General features: G+C 38.3%; 1 protein-coding gene across 1 annotated transcript in view; it reads left to right on the forward strand.

Annotated features, from left to right (window-relative positions):
• Positions 1-16,277, forward strand: part of LOC132691090 (uncharacterized) — a 52,511-nt gene extending 36,234 nt beyond the window's left edge. Inside the window, 4 exon segments of the mRNA XM_078439248.2 lie at positions 8,010-8,163; positions 13,686-15,797; positions 15,800-15,990; positions 15,992-16,277. Coding sequence (XP_078295374.2) covers positions 8,010-8,163; positions 13,686-15,797; positions 15,800-15,990; positions 15,992-16,258 — 2,724 coding nt within the window. The 3' untranslated portion in view covers positions 16,259-16,277.
• The last annotated feature ends 5,978 nt before the right edge of the window (positions 16,278-22,255 follow it).

The following is a 22,255-nucleotide window of genomic DNA, read 5'->3' on the forward strand; positions in this document are numbered from 1 at the left end:
TTATATGAGGAGCTAGGAATTGCATTTGTGGAGCGACTTCAGGATGAGGAACAGTGAAGTGGTTTCTTCCATCCTGAAAATGGAGCGGTGGTCGTTCATTCTGAGTCATTCTCTGGAAGGTCCTGGTTGATTGGAAGGTGTTCTGGGGTCTCCCCCATGCTGTCAAAGAGCTTCACCAACCAAGAGGGAATCCCCAGAGGTCCAGAATATGAAAGAATACAAGCATATTCTCAGACCCAAGTGAGAAGTTTGAACTGGCACCATAGGATGAGAGGGTTTATGGAATTTAGGAAAATGGAGCTTAGCTGCGTTAGTCCTTGAGGGTCAAGATTTGAAAACGTAAGAGTGATCATAGTGTGATCGAGGAGAAGTTGAGCTTGTAATGTAGACAACCATGGGTAATTCTGCCTTTTTTGTTGTTTTTAACATATTTTTATGTTTATTATGTGCTTGTTCTACAATTGCTTGTCCTTGCGGATTGTAGGGAATTTTAATTTTATCTGCCATTTCCTTCTTCCTTTGTTCCACATTGCTCCCCCTGAAAGTTTTGACTCTTAAAATCTTCAAGGTTGCTGAGGGTGGATGGTCTTCTCTTCTGTAACTTCTTCTTGCTGAATAGGGTCATAGAGAGTCCATCCCTAGGGGCAACATTGGTAAGTTGGGGTAGGTATAGCAGAGTTAGGAAAAGGAAAGACAGTGCAGGGTAAACAGCCTCCTTGAGTATAAAGGATCATCTGTCTACTGGGAGTGATAGCGGTGAAGAAGTCTTCCAACAGGAGTCGCAAAACTATGACAAAAAAAACTCAAAGATGGACATGATTAAAAGATCTAATGCAGGTAAGAAGGAAATTCAGTTATTTCTGTGGCACATAACACTTCAATTATCAGAATATCAAGTGATGACCTTATGCCAAAAATATTAAAGGTAGGAATTGCATATAATCTCTATAATAGGTATAGCATGTACTCAAATGTAACCTAAGGATTATTATTTGTTTGGCATTTCCAGAGTAACTTAACATACTAAAGAAGTCTAATTGGTCAAAAAGACTTCATTTACAATTTAAATTTTGGAAAATTTGTTAGAAAAAAACTCAAAGTTGTATACCACCAAGTGTGTTTACCATCAGACCCCGATATCCTCACTTTCCCTGCAATAAGAAGCTGAAAGCAGTTGAGCCTTACTTAGTAATCAGTGATTTAGCATCCCATCCTATTTAGAAAAGGCCTAGATGTCCCAACAAATTCAATCCCAATTTATCATGCACGGAAAACTTTTCGAATTACTAAAGCCTTTGAAAGCTAGTGTAACAATGACTCATGAAACCTGTGAGACCAAGTTTCCAATTACTTTAAGTTGTAACATGAGCTTATTTGACCTTTGATTAACAGGTCTGTTTCAAACCAACAAACTTACATTAGGGTCCCCCTAACACAGTTTGTTCCCCATGGTTAATTTTTATCTGAAACACTGGTGAGGAAGTCTGAAGTGGATGGTCTTGGCTCGTTGACATCTCAGAGACAATTTTAAGGTTGGGTAAAGGTTTTTATAGGTCATGATATGGCTTGCAGTTATGAATATTAGGTAGACCCTGGTTCAGTTTATAATATGTGTTCCCATTTTTTTCCAATTTTCCAAAGGCAAGAAGTCTTGTGAGTTTTCTTGAGGTGTCTGTAAACACCATAAGGGCATTCTTAGTAGGTTGTTGCATCGGAGTGAGGATATCTTCAGAAGGAATCTTTTGTTCCTTTAACAGGTTAGATTTTTCCCATTGACAAAGTGGGGAGTTGGCATTCTCAGGGTGTAGGGGTGCTGATGGGGCTGGCTGACAATAAGGAGGTTTAGGTTCCGTGGCAGAAGGTTTTATTTACTTTCAGTGGGTCTACATCTTCATAAACATCTTCTGCACTCAGGGGGAAAATGGCCATAGGGACAGTAGACTATATAAGAATAATTCAGGCAGAACATTGGCGCCTTCCATATGTCATTCCTTTAGTGTGTCTTACCTATTCGTTCCAAATGTCTAAGTCAAAGGTTCCTTGCTCAGGAGACCAAGGACAGTGTTGCTGGATAACCATTAGTAATTTAAGGAGTGCTGTATGAATTTGTTGTTTTCTGTTCTAGGGATAGGGAGTCTCCCATAATAATTCTCTCAAAAGTTCCACAGCAGTGAATAATAATATAGTTTTGCTTTTCTCTTACCTCATCAGGAGAGATTGTAGACCCGTGCACTTTTTCTGTTTGTAGAGTTCTAGTCGTTCTGTGGCTTTCTGCAGTCCCTGAGTTACATTCGCTTCTTAGCCACGTTGGCCTCTAGCTCCATTGTGTTCTACCACATTGTCTTCTTAGACACGTCCCCTGCTTCACGTCGACTTCTTAGTCACGACGGTTTTTCTTCTAATTATGTTGACTTCACGTCACCTTCTATCACATGGACTTTGGTCACCTTGGTTTTTATCATGTCGATTTCTATCCCATCGGGATCACCATCTGGCAAAGATTATGAGCCTTGAGTTCTCTCTTGCCCAGCGAGAGAACAGACCTAGAATGGAATACGAGAGAGGCTAATGTCCGGGAGGAGACAGGAGGCCCCAACAGGGGTTCATCTCTGTATTTATTGAGCTCCCAAGATACTATACACATGGTGAATGTGAAGAAAATAAGATCTTACACGCGTTAATGTGGACAAAACCATCAGACAGGAATCATTAAATTGTGTGGGTAAGAGGCAAAGGGTCTGGGGTGTAAGTGGAGTTTGTGATTAAAGTACGTTAGTAGTTTGGTGTCAGATGGAAAGTAATTTTCTGCAGATGATATACAAAGTTGCTCAGTATCCCATTACAATATCTAGCTAACTAACCTCGGGTGATTTTGCTCCATTGTGGCTTCTTTCTATCCTAAGCGTTTCTCTATTTAATGACTTAACCCTGGGCGCTTTAGCTCCGTGGTGGCATCTTTCTGCCTTAAGCTTTCTTAACCCATTTAGGTAAGTATAAGTGATTCTAGAACCTATTTCTCCACATAATAGTAAATGTTGTATAAATTATTGATAGCACATCCATCTCTTAAAGACCATGGTTTCTTTTAGGAACTCTTATACGTTGTACATTTTTTAGAGAAAAATGTGTATAATTTAGCCAGACATAGCATAACTTTCTGTCATCACAGAGGATGGTGCTCAATTTTAATTTTACATATTATTATTAAATTTTATTATTTTTGTGTGTATGTATTAAACTTCAGTTGCACAGATTTTTGCAGTTCATTTCCACACACTAATGCATTTTTGAAACTAAGAAGGAAAACATCCTCTTCCCTGTCATGTCTTCCACCATAACAGATTTTCTTCATCAAGAACCGATGTTCTCTTTCGTGCATATTTTCTAAACGTGCATTTATGTATTGTAGTATGATTTTAGAATATATTCTACTGTAAATGTTTAATCCTATTTTGTTCTGCAAATTGGTATCTTTACATGCCATATGACTTGAAGTCGTTTTCATGAAAGTCAACAAGAGGTAACTGCTTTTTTAGATCCTCATGGGAGCATTCTCTAAATGAAGATACATGGGTCCTTTACAACAACTTACTGTTTCAAAGAATGCCACGATGGCTGCTTCTGAGCAGGCCAACTTCACTACAGACTTCTAAGGATGTTTTAAGATTGTACATCTTTTAAGCATGATTACCAGGTTGATGATGGTCTTTCTGAGGAGGCACAGACATTCAACTTAGTAAGTAAAGATTTTAAATCAACTGTCTTGACTATCCTCAGCTAAAGGAAAATGTGGAAGAGAACTAAGAAGTAGGAGAACAATGTTTCAACAAATAGAAAGTATCAGTAAAGAGATAGAAATTATAGCAAAAGGAGGGAATAGAAATGCTGGAGTTAAAGTATAAACTTTATACTTTATATATATATATATATACATACACACACACACACACACACACACACTTTATATACACCAGAATTGAAAATTCACTAGAGGGTTCATCAGCAGATGGACAAAAAGAATAAAGAATCAGTGAACTTAAACATAGGTTAACTGAAATTGTCAAGTGTGAGGAGGAGAGAGGGGAATAAAGCTGAATAAAAGGGAATAAAAGAAGAAAAATGGTCAGAGGCAAAGAAACCTTTGGGACACTATAACTAATACCCCTGTAAACGTAATAGGAGTTCTAGAAGGAAGGGCAGAAAGAATAATTGAAGAAAGAAGAGCTGAAAACTTCCCAAATTTATCAAAGAGAACCTACACGCCCAAAAAACTCAATGAACTTCAACTAGGTCCAATGCATGGAGATCCCTGGCAGTCACATAATCAGTCAAGTTTTATCATAATAAGACAAAGAATGTGGAACGTAGCAAGACAGAAAAACTTCTCATGTACAGGGATTCTGAATAAGATTAATGGTCTGTTTCTCGTTAGAAACTGTGGAGGCCAGGAATCCATCTCCTTTGGTATTAAAAGATTGAAAAATTAAAAAAAAAACAAAACACCATATCAGGAATTCCTTACAAGGCAAACTATACTTCAAAATTGATAGTGAAGTTGAGATTCCTAGATGAACAAATGCTGAGGGGGTTCACACTTACAGACTTAGACTATAGGCAATGCCACGTGGAGTTCTTCAGGCTGAAATGGATAGAAACTAGCATTACCTCAAAGCCATAGGAACAAGTAAACAACGCTAGTAAAGGTAACTACATAAGTAAATATAAAAGCTAATTATTGTCTTTTTGTTTTGTAACTCATTTTGTCCTACATGTCTTAAGAGACAGTAAAACAATCAGAAAAATCTGCTCTTGAGTGTGTGCAACATCTGTTCGTATCTTTTATGAAGTAGTTTTTAACAACAACATAAAGGGAGAATGTATAACAGCACTTGTTTGTATGCCATTAAAGCTAAGTTAGCATCAACTGAAATTCAAATATTAGTTGTTTAATATGTAAGCTATAACTCCCAGGATAACCACTCAGAAAATAACTTGAAAATGTACAGAAAAATAAATAGACCATCAAAATGGTATGCACGCACAGACACCCAAAGAAGGAAGGAATTATGTAACAAAATATTAGCCATACAAACAGCAGATGTTAGAATAATTCTTACCAGTAGCAATTTAAAATGTACCTAAATTAAACTCTTCAATAAAAGAGAAAGGAATTTTACAAATGGTTCCACTCTATGTCTGCATATGGCTCACTTTATTTTTTCAAAGCATTTTTTGATTGTGAGAGAATGTGAGTGGAGGAAGGGCAGAGAGAGCGAGGGAATGAGAAATTCTCTCAAGCAAGCTCTGCACTGTCAGCCCGGAGACCAGTGTTGGGTTGGAACCCACAAACTGTGAGATCATGACCTGAGCTGAAACGGAGAGTAAGACGCTTAAGCGACTAAGCCACCCAGGCGCTCCAAGGCTCACTTGAGATACACAAATAGGTTGATAGCAGGATGGAAAAAGATAATTCCATGCAGATAGTAATGAAACCTAGTTGGGGAGCTATATAGATATCAGACTAAATAGAGTTTAAGTTGTAAAATAGTCATCAAAGATATTGAAGAACATATATTGAAAAAAGGGCCAATCCATTAGGAAGATAAAACAAGTATAAACGATACTTACATAGAAACAAAGCCCCCAAGTTTCTGAAGCAAACATTGAGAAGCTTGTTCTATACTAGTTGGAGATCACAGTGCTCCCTATTTAATAATGGATAGAACAACCAGATATCAATTATAAAGCAGTGAGCAGCACTGTAAACCAGCTAGGCTCCACAGACACATACAAAACACTGCGTCCAACAAAAAGTCAAAAATTGGGAGTAGAAGGGAACTGGCTCAGTCTGAAAAAGCGTTATTAAAATTCCATGGCTAACCATATACTCAATGGTGAACACCTGAAAACTTCCCCCTAATACCAAGAAGAAAACAAGCATGCCCCATGTTGCCTCCACTTAGTCAACACTCTCCTGGTAGTTCTAACCAGAGAAATCACAGAAGAAAAATAAATAAAATGTGTCAAAATGAGAAAAGAAATCAAACTATCTCCATTCATAGATTACATGATCTCCTATTTAGAAATAAAGAATCCTCAGACTTAGAATGAATTCATTGAAGTTACAAAATACAATATCAGCACTCAAAATTCAGTTACATATCTGTACAGTAGCAGTTAACAAATGGAAAGTAAACAATTCCATTTACAAAAACAAGAAAGTAAATGGGAATAATATTAATCAGGGAAATGGAAGATTCATACAGAGTGAAAACTACAAATGTTGCTGAGGAAAATTAAAACCTAAGTAAATGTCAAGATATCTTGTGATTCTGGCTTGGAAGACCATAAAACAGAGGGATCCCCAGAGCGATATAAAGAGTAATAGAGTCCTCAGCAAAATCCCAGCATGTTTTGCCCAAATGGGAATCCTGATTCTAAAACTCATACTGAATTGGTAAGGACGCCACATAACCAAAATAAACATGAGAAAGAACAAAATTGGAGGACCTACAATTCCCGACATCAAACCTTCTACAATAACTTGGAATAATCAAAAGTATAATTGCATCAGAGGCTAGAAATATTATTCAAAGATACAGAACTAAGCATCCACAAATAAACCCATACATCTATAATCCATTCCTTTTTTCCAAGTGTGCGGGAAACAATGGAAAAAGAAAAGTCTCTTTAATAGTACTGACATATCTAGATATCTGTGAGAATGAAATTGAAACTACCTTGTACCATATAAGGAAATCAGTTCAGAACTAATCAAAGACTATATGTAAGAGCCTAAACTATAAAAGTCTTAACTGAAAACATAGGGGTAAATTTTCATGACCTTAGGGTTGACAATGGATTTTTATACATGATCCTAAAAGCAAAAGTGAAAAAGACAAAGTAGATAAATTGGTCATCATCTCAGTTATTCACGTCTGTGTGGTGAAGGACATTATCACCTAAGTGGAACAAATGGGAGGAAATAATTTGCCAACACATATCTACTAAGCGTCTAGAACCTAAAATATATGAAGAACTTACACAAGTGACAACCAACATACCAAGAACCCAATTTGAACAACAGTCAAAGGATTTTAATAGACACTTCTCCATAGAAGATACACAAATGAACCCAGCACATGAAGAGATGTTCAGTGAAAGTAGTCATTATTAAAATGTAAAATCAAAATCACAGTGAGCTATCGTTTCACATCCACTAGGATGACTATTATGAAACCACAAAAAGAGGTTGAGAAATTCACATCATGACACGTTGCTATAAAAACGTAGGTACTGTGGAAAAGAGTGTGACAGAGTCTGAAAAAATTAAACCATGTGACCCAGTAATTCCACTCCTAGGTATATAACCAAAGGAATTGAAAACAGGCATCCAAACACTTAACTTCTACTGGAACTTAGTAATATTAGCCAAAGGTAGTAACAAACAAATGCTTTACAGTAGTTGAGTGAATATGGTCTACTCCTGCAATGGAATATTCTGAAGCCAGAAGAAAGGAAATGGACCACTGATGCATACTATATCGTGGATGTACCCCAAGGATGATTCTGTGTGAAAGAAGGCAGATGCAAAAGGCCACATATTTGATCCTTTTTTTTTTTTTTTTTTTTTTTTTTGATCCTTTTCCTTTTATATGAAACGATCCCAGATCGGTGAATCCACAGAGACAAAGCATTAGTGGTTGCCAGGGACTGGGCAATAGGAAGCACCTGTTAATGAGTAAAGTCTTTCCTATGGGGCTGATAAAAAAAAGTTTTGGATCTAGACAGAGGTGATGTTTGTGCAATATTTGAATGCAATAATTGCCCCCTAATGGTATTTTAAAGTAGCTAATTTTATGTTCACTGTAACTCACTCAGAATTATCTTACACGGATCAAAGAACACTCACTCCAGTCAAGTCAGTCTTTACACATCTGTGCTTCACTTGTCTTTGGTCAAATAAGAGCACATTCCCTTGCACTTGGTGAAATGTGTTTTCCTTTCAGGGACGGTTGACCTTCAGGGATGTGGCCATAGATTTCTCTCAGGAGGAGTGGGAGTGCCTGGACCCCGCTCAGAGGGCTTTGTACAAGGATGTGATGTTGGAGAACTACAGGAACCTGGTCTCCGTGGGTGAGGATAACTTGCCTCCAGAAGTCGGTAATTACTTGTTATCTGTGTGCTGTGCCTTTTCTATTGAGAGCCCCTGTTTTGATCATAAGAGTTCCAATTCCTTGTTCTTAAGGGAGTGATTGCAGCTGTTTTGATTGAGAGTGGAAAGGGTTCATAATGTGGCAAATGGATTCTAACTTCCCTTTCCTTCAGAAGTTCTGCATTCCTGCTTGTTGATGTGGGTGCAGAACTTAGCAGTCAGAAAAGCCTAAGGGAGGGAACTGGTGATGAGGAGCCCTGGTCGTTGTATGTAACTGATGAATCACTAAATTCTACTCCTGAAACCAGTACTACACTCTGTTAAGTAACTAGAATTTAAATAACAATCTGGGAGTCTGGGGAATAGGATATAAAAACGCTTATATTCTTAGCAAAGTCTAATTTCGCTGAAATCTTTAAAGATAAAGCTCAGAGACAATAATGTTATTTAAAGTTGGGGGGAAAAGGAAACCTCGTGGTGAATTTATTTAAATCTCTGATTCTGTGGTCTTACCCTCGTAAGGGTTTTGGTTGAGTAGTTCTTAGAAAAAACCCAGATGTCTGCACACCTAAAATAATCCTTAAGCCCTCAGACACTCATTTGAGTAATTTTTGAAATACGTGGTTTCTACACCAAGCAAAACGAACGTTCTTTCTTGTTTGGTGAACCAAGAGCTGGAAACGTGTTCTGGAAGAGCAGAGGAGATCATGTTCTGTTTTTCTTTATGAATGGAAATCTCTTCTTGAGCTGAATATCATCTCGGTTTTGGAAGAAGAGAAAGAGCCCTGGACTGTGGAACATGAAGTGAGGATAGGGAAACATCCAGACAGGGAATGTGAATGTATTGGAATGTGAGCACAAGTCCGCTCAGAAGGGCAGAGAGTAAATTGCTCCAGTAAATATTGTTTGGGAAGGATCTATGGGAAAATACAAGTGTATTTCTTAGGAGCTTTCAAAGGAAATCCTCCCCCACCCCACACACACTTCTCATTCTGTTATTCAAACGAGTAAATCAGATGTGTAGAAGTTTAAACTTCCAGTGATAATACCTACAACACTGTTACCTAGCCCCTCCGACCATACTGGTGCTGTGGCTTGAGAGGGACTGAGATGGCTGTCCCCAAGGAGTCTTTTCCCTGATCCCTCTTGGTTCTCATTCCATACAGGTCAGAGGTGAGGCCTCTGTAGTGCAAACCCCAGGACCTATTCACTTTCCATTTCCATTTTGTATCCTGGGGAGAACTTCTCAGGAGACACAAAAGTTGTAGCATCTGTCTAATAAAGTAGATAAAAGTCTATGTCTTCCTCGGCCATCCTGGCTTCTGAAGGTTGCTCCCTTGTGCATTAATTAGGAGGAAGTCATGATGTGGATAATTCCAAAAAGTGAAAATCCAAAAGTAGATGTAGTGTAAATACAGCTCAGCTGTACTTGGTGATACCTAGTTAGCTTTTCTGTAGGAAAAACATGTATCATTCCACAGATGGTTATTGCATTCCTGGTATACCAAAAACACCATATTGATATTTTTTGGTTTTGTTTGTTTGTTTGTTTTAAGAACTCAAGAGGCAGCAGCAACTTTTGATTTTAAGTAATCTCTACAACCAGAGTGGGGTTTGAACTCAACTACAAAGTCAAGGGTTGCATGGTGTACTGACTGAGACAGCCAGGCAGCCCAGTTTTTTTCTTTATTAACCTTTTGATCACCTTCACCCTTTTCTGCTCAGCTACCTGTGTGTAGCAACCACCAGTATGTTCTCTGTATCTAATGGGTTTTTGTTTCTTTAAGATTGCACACATAGGAGCAATCATACTGCAGTGGTCTTTGACTCATTCCACATAGCATATTGTCCTCAGGGTCCATCTCTGTTGTCACAAATGGGAAGATTGTATTCTACTTAGTGGCTAGATAATATTGTGTTGTATATACACATCTTTATCCATTCACCCATCAACGGACACTTAGATTGTGTTCGTATCTCAGCTGTTATAAATAGTGCTGCAGTGAACATCAGAATGCTTCTATCTTTTCTAGTTAGTATTTTTGTTGTCTTCAGATAAATACCCAGTAGAATTGGTGGATCACACAGTAGTTCTCTTGGCTACACCAATCATTCTCCACCCGTTGACAACACGTGTTGTTTCTTGTCTTTTTACTAACTGCCATTCTAATATTAGGTGTGAAGCGATATTGTGGTTTTGATTTGCATTTCCCTGAGGATGAATGACGTTGAGCACCTTTTCATGGTCCTGTTGGCCATCTCTAAGTCTTTGGAAAATGTCTATTCAGATCTTGTGCCCATTTCTTAAATTGGGTTATTTGAGCATGTTTTGGCGATGTTTTAGATTACCAGTCCATTATCAGAAGCATGATTTGCTAATAGTTTCTCCCATTCAGTAGGATGCCTTTTCATTTTGTTCAAAAACTGTTTCCTTTGCTGTGTAAACACATTTCAGTTTGATATAATCCCACCTTTTTTACTTTTGTTGTTTTTCCTTTTTGGTGTGGAGAGTTAAAAATAAAATCATTGCCCACACATGTGTCAAGGAGCTCATTACCCAACTTTTCTTTCTTTTTTTCAATTTTTTTTAATGTTTATTTTTGAGAGACAGAGAGAGGCAGAGTGTGAGTGGGGAAGGGACAGAGGGAGAAAGACACAGGATCTTAAAAGGCTCCAGGCTCTGAGCTGTCAGCACAGAGCCCGATGTGGGGCTCGAACTCACAAGCCGTGATATCATGACCTCATCCAACATCAGAAGCTTATCCAGCTGAGCCACCCCGGCCCTTCACCCCTAACTTTTCTTAATAGGAGTTTTATGGTTTCAGGTCTTAGATTTAAGTCTTTAATCCATTCTGAGTTAGTTTTTGTGTATGATGTCAGATAGTGGTCCAGTTTCATGCTTTTGCCTCTGGCTGTCCCGTTTTCCCAAACCATTGATTGAAGAGATTATACTTTCCCCCATTTTATAGTCATGTCTCCTTTGTTGTAAATTAAGTGACCATGTGTGTGGGTTTATTTCTGGTCTCTATTCTGTTCTGTTGATCTATGTGTGTATTTTTATGCTAATACCATACTGTTTTAATGACTATAGCTTTGTAGTCCGGGAGTTTGAAATCAGGGAACGTGATGCCTCCAACTCGTACTTCTTTGTCAAGATGCTTTGGTGATTCGGGATCTTTAGCGGCTCCATAGAAGTTTTAGGATTTTCCCTTTTGCGGATATGTTTTCATGTGGACAGAAATATTACACTTTTTTGAATGAATACCAAGGAGTGGGAATGCTAGGTCATATTTAAGAGTACATTTAGTTTTGTAAGAAAGTGCAAACTTCTCCAAAGGGGAGTACCATTTTGCATTTCCACCAGCAATGAATGAGAGTTCTTATAGTTCCACATTCTCACTAGGATTTGGTGTTGGTTTTGTGCATTTTGGCCATTCTCATAAATGTGCAGTGATATCTAATTGTTACAACACATATTTTCCTTGATTAAAGTTACCACTTTTCTTTAACGTTTATTTATTTTGCGAGAGAGAAAGAGAGGCAGCAAGGGAGCAAGCGTGAGCAGTATAGAGGCGGAGAGAGAGACACACAGAATCCAAAGCAGGCTCCAGGCTCTGAGCTGACACAGAGCGTGTCGCAGGCTTTGAAGTCCTAATCTGTGTTCATGACCTGAGTTGATCACAGACACTTAACCAACTTAGCCCCCCAGCTGATCCTATGGCATTCTTTAAATTAAGAATTTGTGATATCTTGGAAACATATTTTTTAAGTTCCTGCTTTAGTCCCAGCAGTATCATTAACCTGATTTGCCGTAGCTTTTTCTATAATGATATATTATTTTGGGGCTTGGGTGGCTCAGTCAGTTGAGCATCTGACTCTTTTTTTTTTGGCCTAGGTCATGAAGTTATAGTTAGTGAGTTCAAGTCCCACATTGGGCAGTGCGCTTGCAGTGTGGAGACCTCTGGGGAATCTCTCTCTCTCTCTCTCTCTCTCTCTCTCTCTCTCTCTCTCTCCCTCCCTCCCTGCCTCTCCCCGCCTCTCCCCCATTCACAAGCTTGTTCTCAGTATCTCTCTCTATAAGTAACAACCTTAAAAACGTGTCTCCTGGAACATGTATGCATTATATAATTGTCTTGAGTATATACCTAGAAGCGAAGTCTTGGTATATTTAGTTTGATAATTTTTAGAGCAAATATTGAATTAGATATAACTGTACAGTTTTCCTGTAACCCCCTACTGTTTCCCTGTTGAATGTTTTCCACCTTTGCTACATGCCCATAGTTGCGTTCCTACAGAATGTGTCAGTATTATACCTTTTGCTGAATGTGTTTTCTTTTTCCCCAAGGTCCTGCGTTAAACTTATACCACAATCATATTCCCATAGATGTGCAAGCACAAGCACTGTCCCCACATGGTCAGTTACTTCTTATGCTTCACTCTTGCTTTTCTGAATCCAAGTCCTGGCCTTTCCTCAGATGTTTCATTGAGCTAAACAAACCACCCTCGTATATCCTGGTATATTAATTTTGATCAACAAAGCACCTCAGTTTACACAGCACCTGACTCCCCTGCCCTCCGTACTGCAGAAGGAACCCTATTCATACACAGGGGACATGTGTATGAATTGCTCAGGACAGCAGCTTGATCTGGTGGTTAATTATACTGTGTGTTTACTAATGTATGAGCATATGATGAAAGAAACAAGATATTTTAAGGACTCTGTATGTTACAACCTGCATGTTGATCTAGGGGGTTAAGTTAATAAGTAACCATAGTTACACAAACTAGTAGTCTCTGGAATTCTTTTTTTTTTTTTTTTTTAATTTTTTTTTTCAATGTTTTTTATTTATTTTTGGGACAGAGAGAGACAGAGCATGAACAGGGGCGGGTCAGAGAGAGAGGGAGACACAGAATCGGAAACAGGCTCCAGGCTCCGAGCCATCAGCCCAGAGCCTGACGCGGGGCTCGAACTCACGGACCGTGAGATCGTGACCTGGCTGAAGTCGGACGCTTAACCGACTGCGCCACCCAGGCGCCTCAATAGTCTCTGGAATTCTAAAGCAGTTTTTCTTGGAGACGTAAAGACAGGATTTACATTCCATAAGTAACTCCTACTAGAAGGAATGAAAGATTCATTGAGCATCACTGAATTATGAGATATTGGATTCAGGTAAACACGTTTTTATAAAGATTAAGAATTAAGGAAGAGAGACAACTCTATAATTTCATGCACAGTTATAAAATAGCCATTGTATAAATGGGGTCAGTAATCATGAAGTTTCATTTAATTATCCAGTTATGTGTCCAAAAAATATGGATAGTGTAAAATGTGTTTCGAAAAATTATCTTAAAATCAGAGAAATTGTTAATATGGAAAACGTTATAAAAAGAGAACTCAAAAACATTGTATATGACAGTAGTGTTTGAAGACCATGGTTGATTAACATCCTTTGTTTATAATAAAGTGATATTTAGGTATGTAATTATGTAATTTAGTATAAAATATTTATCTTCCAACTCTATTTGATAGGAAGCCTTTCTCCTGGATTTGCAGTCAAGGAATTGTCATCAGTAGAGGACATTTATAAAGGAAAATTTTACCACTTAGTGATATTGGAGAGAAATGAAAGCCATGGCATCAAGAATTTTGATCTCAAGGAAGTCTGGGAAAATAGGCATGAGGTTGAAAATCGGTGGGGAGATGATGCAAGAAATTACAAAGAAGTGCCTTTGACTCATAACAAAAAGCTCACTTGTAGGAAAGATCAGCCACTTAATCAGCCCTCATTTACTCTTCCTGAAAAGCAGAGTGTTTCTGTGAGAAAAAATACATACCAGTATGTCATGAATAATGAACCATTCATCAGGACTTTGTTACAACAGGACAGTAACATAAGTGGTTCTGGAAACCAGTATATAAACTGCTTGGAAAATAGAATTGGATTAAGTTTGCAGGCACACCTGGGTGAACTCCAGAGATTTGACAGTGAGGAGGAAATGTATGAATGTAGTAATCCAATTGAGAAGTCTGTCAGCAATGGTTCGTCAGTCTCACCACTTGAAAGAATTCCTCCCAGGACCCAAAACATTTGGAATAAATCTAGGAAGATTTTTCATTTGTTACCTGCCCAAGCCAGGAGAGGATACACCAGAGGAAAATCTTATAAATGTAATGAATGTGGGAAGGATTTTAGCAAGAGCTCAAACCTCATGAATCATGAGGGTATTCTTTCTGGACAGAGACCTTACAAATGTAATGCATGTAGCAAAGTGTTTGTTGAGTGTTCAAGCCTTACTCAAGATAAGAAAATCCATACCGGTGAGAAACCTTACAAAGGTAATGAGTGTGCCAAAGCGTTTACCCAATTTGGCAACCTTAGTAGTCATCAGAAAATACATGCTGGGGAGAAACAGCACAAATGTAACGTGTGTAACAAGGCTTTTATCCAAAGGTCAAGACTTAAGGCACATCAGGTAATTCATACAGGAGAAAAACATTATAAATGTACTAAATGTGATAAGGCTTTTATCAAACATTCAGCACGTTTGCGTCATGAGAGAACTCATACCGGTGAGAAACGTTACAAATGTATTGATTGTGGCAAGGCCTTTTTGAGGAGTTCACACCTTACTCAGCATAAGAGAATCCATACTGGAGAGAAACCTTACAAGTGTAGTGAATGTGGCAGGGCTTTTAACCAATTTTCACACCTTTGGTGTCATGAGAAAATTCATACTGGCGACAAACCTTATAAATGTAATGAGTGTGGCAAAGCCTTTACCCAGGCTTCAAGACTCACTAAACATCAGAGAGTCCATACAGGACAGAAACCATATAAATGTAATGAATGTGGTAGGGCTTTTATCCAATCTTCACACCTTAGGCGTCATGAGAAAATTCATACTGGTGACAAACCTTACGTATGTCATGAGTGTGGCAAAGCCTTTACCCAGCGTTCAAAACTCACCACACATCAGAGAGTCCATACAGGAGAGAAAGTATATAAGTGTTTCGTAAGTGGCAAATCCTATAGTCAAAATTCAAACCTGGCAAATCCTCAGAGAATGCATACTGGAGAGAAACCTTACAAATGTAAAGAGTGTGGCAAATCATTTACACAATTTGGAAATCTCACTATGCATCAGAAAATACACACTGGGGAAAAACCACACAAATGTAATGTGTGTGACAAGGCTTTTATCCAAAGGTCATACCTTGTGGCACATCAGAGAATTCACACAGGAGAAAGACCTTATAGATGTAAAAAATGTAGTAAGGCTTTTGTCAACCATTCAGAACTTTTGCGTCATGAGAGGACTCATACTGGTGAGAAACCTTACAAATGTATTGATTGTGGCAAGGCCTTTTGGAGGAGTTCACATCTTATTCAGCATAAGAGAATCCATACTGGTGAGAAACCTTACAAGTGTAATGAATGTGGCAGGGCTTTTAACCAATTTTCACACCTTTGGTGTCATAAGAGAATTCATACTGGCGACAAACCTTACAAATGCGATGAGTGTGGCAAAGCGTTTACCCGACTTGGAAAACTTACTAATCATCAGAAAATACACACTGGCTAGCAACCACCCAAATGTGATGTGTGTAACAAGGCTTTTATCCAAACATCAGGCCTTTGGCACCTCAGAGAATCCGTACAGGAGAAAAACCTTGTAAATGTACTAAATGTGATAAAGCTTTTAGCACACGTTGAGACCTTTGTAGTCATGAGAGTACTTCTACTGGAGAGAAACTTTACAGATGTAGTGAGTGTGGCAAAACCTTTGCTGAGCACTCACATGTTAACAGAAAAATCCATACTAGAGAGAAACCTTAACAGATGTAATGAGTGTGGCAAAGCGTTTACCCAATTTGGAAACCTTACTGGGCCTCAGAAAATACACACTGGGCAGAAACCACACAAATGTAATGTGTATAACAAGGCTTTTATCCATTGTTCAAGTCTTATGGCACATCAGAGAATTCATACAGCAGAAAAACCTTACAAATGTAATATGCGTAATGAGGCTTTTATCAAACATTCTCACCTTTGGTGTCATGAGAGATCTCATACTAGAGAGAAAGTGTACAAATGTATTTAGTGTGGAAAAGCCTTTATGGAGCATTCACATCTTACTCAGTGTGAACCTAATATGTGTGGCAGTGCTTTTATTCAAAGCTCAAGCTTTGGGGAGCATCAAAGAATTCATAGGAGAAAAAAACAATGAGCAAGGGTTCAACACTTGCTCAGCATCAGAGATTCCATCATGGAGAGGAACCATATGGAACTAACATAACATAAGTGGGAAATCTTGTAACCAGGGTTCACAACTCACCTGATAGGAGAATAGAAGCCTCTGAAAGGAAGAACACTGAAGGAATGTATGACAGGGCTTATCCAAAGCTTATTTTAAGTTGTGGAATGTAATTTCTACTAGAGAGAAAAACCTTACAAATAAAATAGGTTTGATCTGGGTTATAAAAAATGTACAAATTGGGGAGGGGATAAAAATAGGTCAATGGAGTTAGGAGGTACAGACTTCCAGTGATAAGAAAACAAAATGTACAACTTTGTGCTTTGTGGTCTAGAAAGAATTCACATAACACGGAAACCATACAAATGTGTCAATGTCTTTATCTCAGGAAATACTGAAGAATTCATGCTGGACAGGAACATTAATGTATAACAAAGGCGGTAATTTGTTTAGCCAGTTCTTCAATGGACTACAATTTAAAACTTCACACTAGGGGGAAGTAGGTCTATTTTGAGGATTAACCAATCTTAGGTGTTAAGTTCCACAGAAAATTAAAATTATTTAAAACTCATGAGATGGTGTGTCAATGGTACAAGTATATCTGTGGGAAGACCTAATCATCTTTTGTTCAAATATTTTATAAAGATTTTATTTTCTTCTGTGCACACAACATGGGGCTCAAACTCACAACCCCCAGAGCAAGAGTCACATGCTCTTTTGGCTTAGCTTGCCAGGTTAACATTTTTTACTCAATTATTTGAGGTTTCTGTTTTGTTTTTTTTTTTTAATGTTTTTATTTTTCATAGAGTGAGAGGAAGAGAGATCTAGTGGGAGAGGGGGAGAGAGAGAGGGAGGCAATCGGAAGTAGGCTCCAGGCTTTAAGCTGACAGCAGAGAGCCAGACTGGAGTGTTGAACTCATGAACCACGAGATGACCTGAGCCGAAGTTGGATGCTTAACCGACTGAGCCATCCAGGCACCCCAATTATTTGAGGTTTCTTGACACTACATTATTATTGATGACTTATAACCTCAAGTTTGGATTCCATTGATGTTATAATTTCATTATATGTGTTTCATTGACAACCATAGTGGTGGTCTCAGAGAAAGCATCTGTATGGTGAATGGAACCTCTTCAATGGGGGTGAGGGGCTTAGTCATACCTATATACCCGGGAAAACTGGTATGCTAAGTTTAAGATAGACTATACTATATACATTTGGGAGCATAGGGAGTGGCAAGGAATAAACCTAAAACTCTTATGTAAATTGTAATGTTTTCTTTGTGGTCACAGCCCCTTCTCTGGATTTGTTGGTACGATTGAGCACCTTTGTTGATTACTACAGGAAAGAATTACTCTATCAGATAGTTGACCATGAAGCAGTAGGTCAGGACATTGAGAGAATATTTTCATGTAACGCTGGGTTACTTGGGATGGCATTTGTACTAGAGAAAATGGACAGTGAGCAATGGCCTCTCCTTTTGAAAGGTAATAGCTATTATATATCATGGATGAGTAAAAATTCATCTTAATTTTGGAAACTGAAGAGAAAGTTCTAGAGGACATTTAAATCAAAAGAACCAAAGTAGGATTGCCTGTGTGGTTCAGTATGTTGAGTATTTGACTCCATTTTGGCTCAGGGTCATGGGATCAATCTTTACGTTGGGTTCTCCACTGAGTGTAGAGCCTCCTTACAATTCTCTTTCTCTCTCTCTGCCGCTCTCTGCTACCTGTGCTCTCTCTCAAAAAACAAAACAAAACAAAAATACACCCAGAAGTAGTATGCTTGTAAAAGATGCAAATTTGGGCACTGAAATTGCATTTTGATTCCATTTTTTTTTAGGATACCCTATTTCTCATATCTAAGTAAGTAAAATATAAGCTTTTGTGTAAACCTAAATGAATCCTGTGCCTTATTATCCTGTGTGCATCACACTTCTTTGGGGAATTTCATAATGAACACTAATCATACATCCTTAAGCTCTGTATGTTGAATGTCATCTGTAGTAATTTTCATGTTATATTTAAACCTATAGTTTTGGAAATATATATTCATAAGTTGAATTTGAGAGTTACCCACCCTTTGTATATCCCATAGTATTTAGTGGCTCTAAGGGAAATACCATAGTGATGCAATTTCAAACTCTCACCCTCTACAACCAGCCTCCCCATTCATGAGTATACATCATATGATTCTATTTCTCCCTGCCTTTTGTGCTGAAATGAGACCCATGGTTTGCACCTTTACATTAAATGAAATTAGAAAAATAGCAAGCATATGAAAAGTATTAGGAACTAAAAGAAAAGTTGAGAAGTAAGGATAAAGGTAACAATATTTTGTGCTGGACTGCTCAGGGAATAATTTGAAAAGATAAGTTGTCTTGAGTTTACTTTCAAGAATGAACAACACAATGGGAATCTTGTTTGATAACTAGAAATCTCACATACTTAGCCTCTAAACCATTTTTTGCTCGTTTGCACTTGTGCTTACTCCTTGAACAGGATGTTCAGATGTCACGAATGTTGACTGCACATACACTGAAGTGTTAGGAGAATGTTAATTATATACTGATGCTTAGGAGAGCAGGGTAGACTTCTCAAGTTCTGAAAATGGCTGGAGAAAGCAGGGAATGGTGACTACATTGTTATGATGCATCCTGTGTGGGGCCAGGGTGATGATACTCATAGGCACTGTGAACTTATAACTACTGCCAAGGGAGGGTCCTCTCCGGCTTCATTATTAGCTTTTCTTGCCCAAATGGGCAGAATAGTAAGAGGTTGTAATGCTGCTTCATAGGCATCATTAGTCAGGCATCAAAAGTACAGTCAGACCCAGTAATACAAAACTGAAGTTGACTCCTGACTGAATTGGTAGGGAAAGACCACAATCTTCCTCAGGCTAACTACTACCTCCTTTTTCCTGATGCACACATAGCCCCACCACACAGTTGATTATGGAAAATGGCTGTGAAATAACTGTTTAGAGCAATTACTGAAGACATTTTTAGACTTGTATGATGTCATGGTTCTTTTTCTATTAAGTTATAGTCTAATATTAAAATATTATTCAAAACCGAGAGAATATTTTCCAACTCCAAGCCTTTTGTAGATCTGTCACTTTAAGGGAGAAAGCAACGAATGGAATCTCAAAATCACTGCTTCAGTTTATCTCCCAAGGTACTAGAATCAAGGAATTGCCAGGTCAGCTCAGTCAGTGAGGCTTCCAACTCTTGATTTTGGCTCAGGTCTTGGTCTCACAGTTCAAGGGATCACGCCCTGTATTGGGCTCCACACTGAGTATGGAAAAATAACTGAACTTTAAAAAACTTTTTAAAAAGGTCCTAGAATCAGAATATCTGTATTGAAACTTTGCAAATTAGTGTTATATTCAGGTAAGTTAAATTAATAAATTTCAAAGGAAAGACATCTGTAACTCAGAAAACACTAAGGACTAATAAATTTTGACTCGTTTGGAACACCTATGACACTGGTGATAGGTTGCATGCAATATTATACATACAGGATAAAGAAAAAGTCTAGTGATTAAATCTGTCATCCTGTTATCCTTGACTACTTTTTCATTTAATATTATTGTGGGGTATATTTAAATTTGGTCTCCAAATGTTTTCTTTACCATCTTTTTCTTTTACCTTCTGTTGTTTAGGTGTGAATATGAAATTTTAAAATTCCCCAATATCCTGATTTTAATTAATTTATTAAGTTTATTTTAGGAAGAGAGTGCACACAAGTGGGGGACAGGGGCAGAGGGAGAGGGAGAGAATCTTAAGCAGGCTACACGCTTGGTGCAGAGTGTACACAGATCTCGATCCCACAACTCTGGGATGTTGGCCAGAGCCACCTGACTGAGCCACCCAACTGCCCCCCTAATACCCTTTTAAAATTGTGTTATTATTTTTTTATGTTTTTATTTATTTTTGAGAGACATATTGCGAGCAGGGGAAGGACAGAGAAGAACGAGACATAGAATCCAAAGCAGGCTCCAGCCTCTTGAGCTGTCAGCACAGAGCCCGATGTTGGACTCGAAGTTTTGACCCACTAGATCATGACTTGAGCCAATGTCAGAGGCTTAAGTGATTCAGCCACCCAGGAGCCCTTCATTCATTTTTCTTGGTCATACAGCAGCCATCCTGTTGTAAGGAGAGAGAGTGCTGAGTGCTAAAGGAGGTGGCCCATCCCAACCTGCGTCTCTGGGCTTCCTGTTATGTGAAAATGATAAACCACCTTGTTGTTTCAGCCACTGATTCCAGGAGGTCTGTCACTCACAAATAAGAACTGTCCTATTGTGACCCATAAGATTAATATTTGTATTGAGAGTAGAATGGAGCATTTGAGAGAATCCTGAATTTGACATTTTGTAGTGTAGAAGAGCTACAAGAGGCATCCTCATTCCCAGATGGGTTATAGCTGTTTGGCACGTGCTGCCTAAAACTCAAAGTGTTAACCAAACAAAATACAGCTTGAGAATTTATGACCAATGTTCAGAATGTTAGGGTAGAAAGTGGAGCATGTGAACTTAGTCTCTGACCTTATGCACTATAGTAACTTTTTACTTTCCACAGATAAAATGCATTTGCTCATTCTACCAGTCAGGAACTATTCTAATCACTGATATTAGCAGGAAACAAAACTCCCTGTCTTAAGGTAACTTACATTCTATAAAGTTGAGTCTATAAGGATAAAATATGATAGTGGTAAGTACCATAAACATGTGCATGTACAATGATAGATCACAGGGTTTCCTAATTTAAACAATGTTTTCAGGCAATGCCCACATGATGAGGTCATCTTTGAGCAGAAGCACTGAAAGTGTATCATGCAAATACCAATGAGGAAGGGCAAGGGGGTGGAGGAAAGAGGCAGAAAATTGCCCAAATGGGAACATGTTTATAGTGGATTGGGAAAATCTACAATTGGCGTGTGGCTTGGTGAAATGTGAGGCTAAGTTTCTACTGGAGATATTTAAAATTATGGACTCCTTGTAGTTAGAATTTAAAAAATTTTAATAACAAAACTTCCCAGAAGGCTAAAGAGTATATGTGATAGATCCAAACCATGACCTGTTTGGGGCATACACAGACCTATTTATGGCAGCCTTACCCCTACCAAGAGAACACAGCCATGGGGTGGAGTAATGAATTAATGGAAAGTTGCTAAATACCGTTTGTGAAAACTGTATAGGGAATTGATCCCAGGAGTTGTTAAGATACATACTTACCCTGTTGTCTACGCTTATACCCAGCCAAGGGTATGTTGCTTCTTCCAGTTACGAATGTGTACCAAGTAATACTAGTTGGGTCTTTTATGCCCCAGTTATATCTTCGGTGTCAATATCATCAAAAAAATTTTTTTACATATAATAAATACTGTACTTACAAATTGAATAGTAACAATATCGCATAAAACATACTCCTGTTTTCCTCACTAATTCAAGACCTAGTAACTCCCAATTATTCCTAGTTTTATTCTTCCAGTTGAGACCCGTCTTGTGTCAGCGTTGCCTAATATATTGACTATAAAATTGACTTCAGTATGTTTCATATTCCAATTTTATACTAAATCAGATGTGATGAGAATGGGACTATGTGTGAGGTCAGCAAATATTTATGTAAGGAACATATAGTAAATATTTTATTCTTTGCAGGGGACACTGTTTCTGTTACCACTCTTCCAGTATGTCCTTAGTGAGTCAAAAACACCTAAATATGAGTGTGCCTGCATTCCAGTTAACACTTCACTTAAAAACAGACAGTAGGTTGCATTTGGCTCATGTTCTGTAGGTAGCAGACCCCCGATCTACCCAAAGGAATTAAGAGCGCTATATAG

Source organism: Panthera onca, chromosome E2, assembly GCF_046562875.1.
Source record: "Panthera onca isolate mPanOnc1 chromosome E2, mPanOnc1 haplotype 2, whole genome shotgun sequence".
NCBI classification, from domain to species: Eukaryota; Metazoa; Chordata; class Mammalia; order Carnivora; family Felidae; genus Panthera; species Panthera onca.